At 35.8% G+C, this 9,377-nt stretch overlaps 1 protein-coding gene across 1 annotated transcript; it reads right to left on the bottom strand.

Annotated features, from left to right (window-relative positions):
- Nucleotides 1-597: 597 nt before the first annotated feature.
- On the bottom strand, nucleotides 598-3,476 carry LOC113658100 (polymeric immunoglobulin receptor-like). Its single transcript, XM_027170287.2, has 7 exons — nucleotides 3,317-3,476; nucleotides 2,903-3,205; nucleotides 2,384-2,713; nucleotides 2,158-2,244; nucleotides 1,751-1,834; nucleotides 1,585-1,622; nucleotides 598-1,196 (listed from the first exon to the last, which is right to left on the bottom strand). The coding sequence occupies exons 1-7, from the start codon at nucleotides 3,351-3,353 to the stop codon at nucleotides 1,131-1,133; spliced, it is 945 nt and encodes a 314-aa protein (XP_027026088.2). The 5' UTR covers nucleotides 3,354-3,476; the 3' UTR covers nucleotides 598-1,130.
- Between the last annotated feature and the right edge of the window lie 5,901 nt (nucleotides 3,477-9,377).

Genomic DNA, 9,377 nt, shown 5'->3' on the forward strand with positions numbered 1-9,377 from the left:
AGCAAACACCAACATACTTTCTTACGTTCAAAAGGTAGAGCTGACGACCTGACAATTATCCAGAAACAGATTATTTTATCCTATTTGCTTAGATTTCATTACTATACATAAGCATAAATATTATGGCCTCATTAGCCTTTTAATACAGATGAGTGTTAAATGCTTTTGCAGAACATACTTAATTAAATTTACAAGCAGATTCAAACATAACAGATATATTTATTCCCTTTTTTTTACTTTCACAGGTCATTAAACTACACAAATGTGGAACCATTTAAGAAAGAGTTCATACTTTTTCAAGACGCTGTACAAAAAACGCAGGTTACCCGAGTAAGCAGGTTACCCGAGTACGCAGGTTACCCAAGTACAAATAATTTGTCACATTTTTTCACACCACAGCTGATTAATGAAGGTATAAATGACAAACTCTACCTTTTATATATACCCAATATACAGAGCATCAGTCACCTTAATGCATTAATTATTGTTTATCATTGAATATATGTTCTCTTTTTATTAAAAACAATGTATTTATATAACAAGAATGAAAAAACTTCTTTACGAATGCTGAGAAAAATGAATGCAGTGTTTAATGCACAGGTTGTTAGTGTGTTTTTATTGATAAAGATTTGTAAATACAGTAAAGGAGAATTTCCTTGACATGTAGCAAGGATACACGATTATACAGACTGTAGATCTGCTTCTCAAGCATCAACAGCATAACCAAAAGAAAACGTTCGATGTGAATGAGATGATATGACAAAGGTCTTTCCTGTTATCAGCTAGATTCATGACACAAGTTCATATTTAAACTGTGATAATATTACTTCTATTAATCAGAGCACAAAGCAGAATTAAGACAGTAACATCAGAGCATAAGATGGATACATGGATAAGAAACAATTAATTAATCTCTATAAAATTAGAAGCAATTCATCTTCTTCATCATCATCATCATCATCATAATGATTTGTCTTTATACATCATACAGATAATTTGCATTTCTAACAATCAACTTTATATTAAACAAAACTAATGCTAAACACATACACACACATACAGCTAGCAGTCCTTCAACAACTCAGCAGCTCAAGCAGGATGTTCTGACTCATTCTTTCTCTTCAGCAGTTTTACATTGAGCTGGTTTTAATGTTTTCATACCCAGAAGCAGAATAAGCGTTATAATCAGGAGTAAGCTGAAAGCAGAAAAAAAATAGTAATTTAAATCCTCTCACAGTAATGACTTCAGTGTTCACTTTAACATCGTCATGTGTTTTTATATCAATGAGGAAATTTCTGAAGTTCTGTTCACAATAAAATGTGTCAATAAATCACATTATAGAATTCTATTATATTCACAAAACAAGCTTCATAAAATAATGCTACACTCACTCACTCACTCACTCACACACACACACTCACTCACTCACTCACTCACTCACACACACACTCTCACACATTTACACTCACTCACTCACTCACTCACTCACTCACTCACTCACTCACACACACACACACACACACACACACACACACACTCACACACTCACTCACAAACTCACTTACACAGACACAATTACTCACTTGTTTATTCTCTTTACTCTTGAATGAAAGTGTATAATCTGTAATTGTACACAGACATAACATTTTATTAGCTGTGTGTGTGTGTGTGTGTGTGTGTGTGTGTGTGTGTGTGTGTGTGTGTGTGTGTGTGTGTGTGTGTGTGTGTGTGTGTGTGTGTAAAACTCACCTTGTGTTCTCTTCTGTCTCACTTTGTAGATCATTAACCCACATCCTCCGATCAGCATGATGATGATGATGATAACAGAGGAAGCTGGACACAATACAGAACATACACATATACTGTGTGTGTGCGTGTGTGTGTGTGTGTGTGTGTGTGTGTGTGTGTGTGTGTGTGTGTGTGTGTGTGTGTGTGTGTTCATAGTTTAGTGTTGTCATTAGGTTCATATTTAAACTTAAATGAAACAATTATTAAATGAAACAATGATTACAATTATTAGTAGTAGCTGGTCTAACACTGTCATGTTGCTGAAAAGGACAACAGAAGCCGTAACATCAGAGAACCAAAAAGTAGTCAAAAGAAGACAAAAACACAATGAAAGAGTGAGTTATGTATAAAGAGTAAAGAGTTCTTACTGAAACACACTGCAGATGGAGTTTCTATCAGTGCTGCTATGGTCATCAGGTCACTGTCTGTTGTTGGGGGAGTTTTTGTGCTCAGTTCTAAATATGAGATTGAATAAAATCATGGAAACATTAGCTATATAACTTTTACAAGACCATGACTAAAACAAGACTCTAATGCTCTCTGTACACAGGTTGAGTTTGAGTCTGAGTGATTTGTCAAAAATAAAATGCTCACCTGTAACATGTAGCCACACCTCTGTAAAGTAGGAGCTATATCTGACTGATCCGTCTCCATAATACACACCAAATAAATAAAATACTTCATCAGTTTCTCTCACGTCGCTGATGTTCACACTGAGAACTTTAGCACTTCTGTCATCAGAAATGGAGAATCTGCTGTTCTGAAATTTTGTGTTAGTATTAAGAATTTGATAAATGTTAATGTCATCATCCACTGTGTTGACATATTTGCTGTTTCTCTCATACTCCCCTGGATAGTTACAGGTGATGGTAATATTCTGCCCAAGATAAGCGTTTATTATTTTGGGCAACCTGGAAGATGTATCTGTCAATTAAACAAACAAACAATATATATAAACAAAAATACATCATTTTTAGTTTAAAGCATTATAGATGTGTATTATCCTGCACAGTTCATAAAAGCACTAGCTCTATATATCTTAATTAATTAATATTAATGCTTTGAATTTGTGTGAGTGGATAGACAGTTACTAGTAAACACGTTTTTACTCACTATTATAAATTTTTAGGTTCATGGTCAAGTTGCTCTGATCCCCCAGTCCAAATCTATACATTCCAGCATCTTGTGGCTTCAGCTTTCTGATCAATACTAAGAAGAATTTGTTTGTGTTTGAATACAACTTGAATCTTCCTTCTTGAACTTGGTGGCGTTTGGTGTCAACACGTATTATATCAGTGCAGTCTTTTTCATTCACTTTGCAGATATATTTACTATTGTGTTTGTACCAGTTTATATCAGAGAACACAATGACACTTCCACCTGAGTAACCAATCACATCAGAGCAGTCTACTGGACCTGTCAATCAAATCAAAAAATCTCACGTCAGTAACCTCACTGAGCTTTTAATATTCTCATTATACAGGATAAATAACATGACATACAGTTTACTACAGATGAATATCTGACCTGAGATCAGGTAGAGGATGATGACGAGGATCTTCATCCTGGATAAAATTCAGCTTCACTTCACTTCTGCTTCTTTTCTTCTGCTCTGTCTATCTCACTGTGTTAAGTTCTACTGATCTTCACTTCTACTTTGTGCTCTGGTGTCTTTCTGCTTTTATAATTCTGTCTTGTTAAGTCAATTCCTCTTTTCACACAATATTTTATTCATCAGCAATACAGATCTGCATGAAACCCACACAAAGTTCTTAATGACCTGTTATACACTTCACTGTATTATATAATGGCGGTCATATCTGTCTGTCTCTAATCTATACTTTATAATCTTTATAATATATCTTTATTCATTTAATTATATTAATTTATTTATTTCATAGGGGGGGGGGGGGGCACGGTGGCTTAGTGGTTAGCACGTTCGCCTCACACCTCCAGGGTTCGATTCCCACCTCCGCCTTGTTTGTGTGGAGTTTGCATGTTCTCCCCGTGCCTCAGGTGTTTCCTCGGGGCACTCCGGTTTCCTCCCCCAGTCCAAAGACATGCATGGTAGGTTGATTGGCATCTCTGGAAAATTGTCCATAGTGTGTGAGTGTGTATGAGTGAATGAGAGTGTGTGTGTGCCCTGTGATAGGTTGGCACTCCGTCCAGGGCGTATCCTGCCTCGATGCCCAATGACGCCTGAGATAGGCACAGGCTCCCCGTGACCCGAGAAGTTCGGATAAGCAGTAGAAAATGAATGTATGAATGAATTTATTTCTTAATCCTGCTTCAGTAAAAGATTTATCCTGGTCAGGTCCGTGTGGGTCTGGAGCCTATACTAGAATCACTGGGTGTGAAGTGGGAATACATTATTTACATTATATCACTTAGGGGAAATATAGCAAGGTTAAGTATATTTGCCTCCCACTTTGGTACTGATTCGTCTGTTGCCATTTTCCAAGTGGTCATTAAATCTGATTGATGGTAACTTACATCTCTGGGCTCCTAATATACATGTCTTTGGCTCTGGGTAGGTCAGATGTAACAGCATCACCACAATCCAGTCCTCTCTGAGCTGATTATTTACTGCAACAGCTGAATGAATTATTAAGGATTTGGATTGTTTAAGTTGATATAAGTGCTGTTTGTTATTGTGTTCATTATTAGTATTGTGGGTTTTCCTGTATTTGTTTGGATAGCTGAGCCTGAACACAATATCAACTAAAAATTTATTCCATTGTTCTTCTCTCTGATGTGCTTGTTGTTGTCTGAGCACTGGGGATAGAAGACTGCTCCTTCATTAGCTTCTTCACTTTCACAAGTCTTTGTGCGTGTGTGTGTGTGTGTGTGTGTGTGTGTGTGTGTGTGTGTGTGTGTGTGTGTGTGTGTGTGTGTGTGTGTGTGTGTAATGAAGGTATGCTTGGACAGTTTATTCTGTCCTTCCACCTCTGTTTGTAGGATCAAGTTCCCTTCCTTGACTTTGTTGTTGACTCTTAGCGGGCGGGTGGGAAAGAAACGTGTTCATTTATTTTAATGGTGCTTTATTTGAGAATTGTCTGTCTATTTTTCTATGGTGGCCAATGTCTCTGACCATTACTCACATCACCATTACTGGTGATTCGAACCTGTGCATGTTAATTCCCTGGGTGAAATTCCCAGAGTGGAGAAGTCGGATAATTTAAATCAATTTTCATTCACTGATGTGCTCATTTTTATAATATAAAATCCACTTGACTCAACAATGGGCGCCCATTGCGCAAGACGCGTCTAATTACAATATAGTATCTTCTGATCATACGGACACACATGCTCAACTCACAGAGGAAAAAATTATAATAAATAAATAAGTGAATGAAAGTAAAGGTGAAAGTGGGACAATAGCATTAAGGGCAATAACATTAAACACCCCTACAGTTCCTACTTTAAACTCACCCCTATAGTATACAGTATAGATTGTGAGGTCTGGAAGCAAGTTAAGGCTTTAAAAGAAACTTCTGTATGATACTGATTTTTTTTCTCATAAATTTTCAATAAATAAACAAACAAACAAACAAACAAACAAATAAATAAATAAATAAAAAGTTAAAAAGACTGGTTTAATGATCAGATAATGAATTCCATGCTATTAGGTTTCAAAGGGTTACAAAATTGTAAAACAAACAACAACAAAAACTCTATTTCAGCATATTACAGATTTACGCACAGCAGCAAATATTACACACCGTGAAATGAATTAATAAAATTAAACGTTTTATAAGTGGTGTAACCTGCTTATACACGTCAATAAAAGTAGCTATGCTTTCGTCTCATATAATGAGCTTTTTTAAAGCATAACTTAAAGCTTTCTCCATTTTAACTAATCTATTATCATCATTGCCGTTCTTTGGTCGTCGCTAACCCCCGCTTGCGCCATCTGCTGGTGAAGCGGAGAAGCAGCAGGTGGCGATCCTGCATCGGTGTTCGACTGCTTCTCCTGTGCTTTCCCGGATGTATGATGTAGATTTAACACATATGATATATAGATTAACTGTAGGAGCTCGCGCATGCTTACGTTCTGTTTTCACCGCTATTACCGCGAAGCATCTAAAGGCCGCGCCCATAAAATATATACGGTCTTTCTGCTTTCAGAAAATGTAAAGATAAATAAATGACACTAATATTCAATGAAAAGTCATTAGAAAATAGTATTTTTATATACTACAGTGGTTTAAATGGGCTAATATCATGCCTCATATACTGAAGTTGATACTAACTTGTGATGGACTTATTCATTCAATATTATCATCATCATCATCATCATCATCATCATCATCATCATCTTCATAACATTCACTTTTTAATAAAATCGAGGAAAATCCCAGTATAGCCCCTCTCAGATTAAGTGACACTCAGTTATTGATAGGGATTGTAACATTAAGTGAGTGTGTTTCTTATTATTAATAATATTATTTTTCTTTATAGCTGCTAGGGCGATAAACGATGCTAAGATAATTGGAGTTTTTGCTTTCTCCACAGATGAATCATAACAATGGAAAAGAGCACACATTGCTTCTCCTTTATCTCTCATATGATATGATGCAGATATACACTAGTGAATTTTATATAGTCAGTCAGTCTCCCATGTTTTATCGGCGAGAAAACTGGTGTCAAAAGTGAAATGCGTAACTGTTATAGTATATAGCAAACAGTAGCTGGAACACCTACTAGCAAACTTTATAGTACATTAATATCTACTACTGCAGAGAGCTTCACAAACAGTCTCCCAGAATTATCATCCATGATTGGATCGCCATCCGACCACAGAACATGTTCAGGTTTTAGACTTGTTCAGGTTTTAGAGTCAGTGTTTTGCTACACATTTGATATTGTAGCTACACTTAAAAGGAAAGAAAAAACTTGCTCCCTGGTACAATGACAACACACAAACTTTTAAAACAATCAGCTAGGAAATTAGACCGTAAATATCGTCAAACTAAATTAGCAGTATTTTGATTAGCATGGAAAGAGGGCCTTCATACATGTAGCTACAGAAAATCTCCCAGTTCTGCTAGATCGGTGTATTTCTCTTATTCAAGATGTGAAAAATAATCCAAAATTAAATGTTAATAATAATAATAATAATAATAATAATAATTATTATTATTATTATTATTATTATTATTATTATTATTATTATTATTATTATTATTTAATACTGTAGCAAAATTAATTAGGAATAAAAACACAGTCGAAATGCACACACCATCTATTTGTAGAAGGTCATAATGACTTTATGAATTATTTAAATGGAAATATTGATATCAGGCAGAAAATTCAGACCATTAATTTAATACCAAACAAATTGATAGATAATGCTGTAGATAATATTTCTGTTTTTGATCAGTATTTAGACTTCAAGTGTTCATTATTTATATATTACCTGATGTAATAATTCTTCTTCAAAATTATCAACCTGCATACAGGATCCCTTACACACATGTTTCTTTAAACAGATACTACCAGTAGCTATCCAACTCATTCTAAACTTTTAGGCAAGCAGTTTTCAAATCTTTGATTAAAAAACCTGATAATAATAAAATGAATGATATTCATGAAATGTATCATTCAGGATGTAGGCCTTGGTGTGATTATTTATACCAGTCTATAATTTGAAGTTCACATAAATATCACATGTGTTGCCTTTTTTCATCTCAGAAATATTGCATGTTACCACTAGGTTTGATTATTGTATTGCTTTACTGTCTGGATGTTCCAGTAGGGTCATAAACAAGCTCCAGTTAGTCCAGAAAGCAGCAGTCCTACAAGAACCAGAAGATATGAACATATCACCCCATCTTATCCTCATTGCATTGGCCCTCAGGCAAGTTTTGCAATGATTATAAAATACTCTTATTAACTCATAAAGCACTTAATGGTCTCGCGCCACAGTAAATGAGTGATCTTTTTGTTTTTTTATGATCCATTACATCTATTTTGATCAAACGGTACAGGCTTTTTGGTAGTACCTTAAGTACAAAAGGCTACAGCAGGGGGCAGAGCTTTTTCTTTCAGAGCCCCACAGTTATGGAACAGACTTCCAATTAGTGTTTGGGACTCAGACACAGTCTCAGTGTTTAAGTCCAGGCAAAAAACACATTTGTTTAGTCTAGTTTTTTATAAATATCTTTTCTTAGGTAAACGTTAGGTACATGGGCATAGATGTTTGGTGAAATGGGATGTCTGGATGCTGTCGGTTTCCACCCTCGCAAGTCGCTTAGGTTTGCAGACTGTGGACTCTTTACATCCCAGGAAGCCCTTACTGTATGTCTGTGTCACCTTCTGGCTCTAGCCTTTTAGTTATGCTGTCATAGCTAGTCTTGCCAGAGTTCCTGTCTGTACTTTGCACATAATTTACATTGTCCATCACCTGACTACCAATCATACCTAACAATTTACTTTTCATTTAATATTACAGTAACTAGCAACCTGTAGCAAACAACAAAATCACTTAAAACACTTACAATTACTTATTTATCTCTACATGTTTACATATTTATTTGTCTAAAATAAAAATATTTGTAGTCTAGTCTAGATAAATTAAGAACCTTGTGTTATGTTATTAACAGATGTAGCAATATTGTTCTGAGACTATAAAAATAGTCTCTTGTTCTGAGACTATAAAAATGGTGTCAGTGACATCATAGGAGAGCTCCCCTACTTAGCAGTGCCTCATTTCCGCTGTGCTGCACGAGGTAAGAGCTGTTTTTTGGTTTATATGACTAACTCATTGGTGACACAGGGTTTAAGCTTTATTTCTATTGTGGACTGAGGAGCTCAGTGGGATACATTTCCATATGTTGCATGCTGTTAAACTCTTTGACCAACGTAAATCTCTAGCCAACAGGCATGTCTTTCTTAATACTATTGTATTTTAACTAGCATAGTAACAATTTTTAATATGATTATGTCTTTTGTACTCACCCAGTTGTGAACTTTGCTTAAAATAATCTAGGTAACTGCCATGTTACCGGTGGACTAACCGAGCAGTAGTGGGGAAAGCGGCACACACCTACTCAAACAGATGTATTTTCAAAATTCAAGTCAGGTCAAGAAGCTTTTATTGTCATTTCAACCATATATAGCTGATGCAGTACACAGTGAAATAAGACAATGTTTCTCTAGGACCATGGTGCTACATAAAACAAAGACGGAGCCAAGGATTTAAGTAAGTTAGTCCTAGCCACATAAAGTGTAAAATCTGGTGCAAACAGTGCAAGACAGAAGAGAGTGCAAACAAATCAAGACATTACACAAAAGCAGCACAGACCAGTGTACATACTGTATGTTCTATAGTACACATTCAGAAATACTAGAATGAACACATAATATAGTAGCAGCAGTTATATGAGGTAAAGTTATATCTTTCCCCATTCTTTGTAAGAAGTAGAGACGCTGCTGCTGCACCTTGGTGATTGAGCTGGTGTTGAGTGACCAGGTGAAGTTTTCCACTAGATGAACACCAAGAAATTTGTTGCTCTTGACGATCTCTACAGAGGATCCGTTGATGTTCAGCGTGGTCGCTCTGTATTCTCCTGAAGTCAACATCCGC

The sequence above is a fragment of the Tachysurus fulvidraco genome, chromosome 23 (genome assembly GCF_022655615.1).
Source record: "Tachysurus fulvidraco isolate hzauxx_2018 chromosome 23, HZAU_PFXX_2.0, whole genome shotgun sequence".
Classification (NCBI taxonomy): Eukaryota; Metazoa; Chordata; class Actinopteri; order Siluriformes; family Bagridae; genus Tachysurus; species Tachysurus fulvidraco.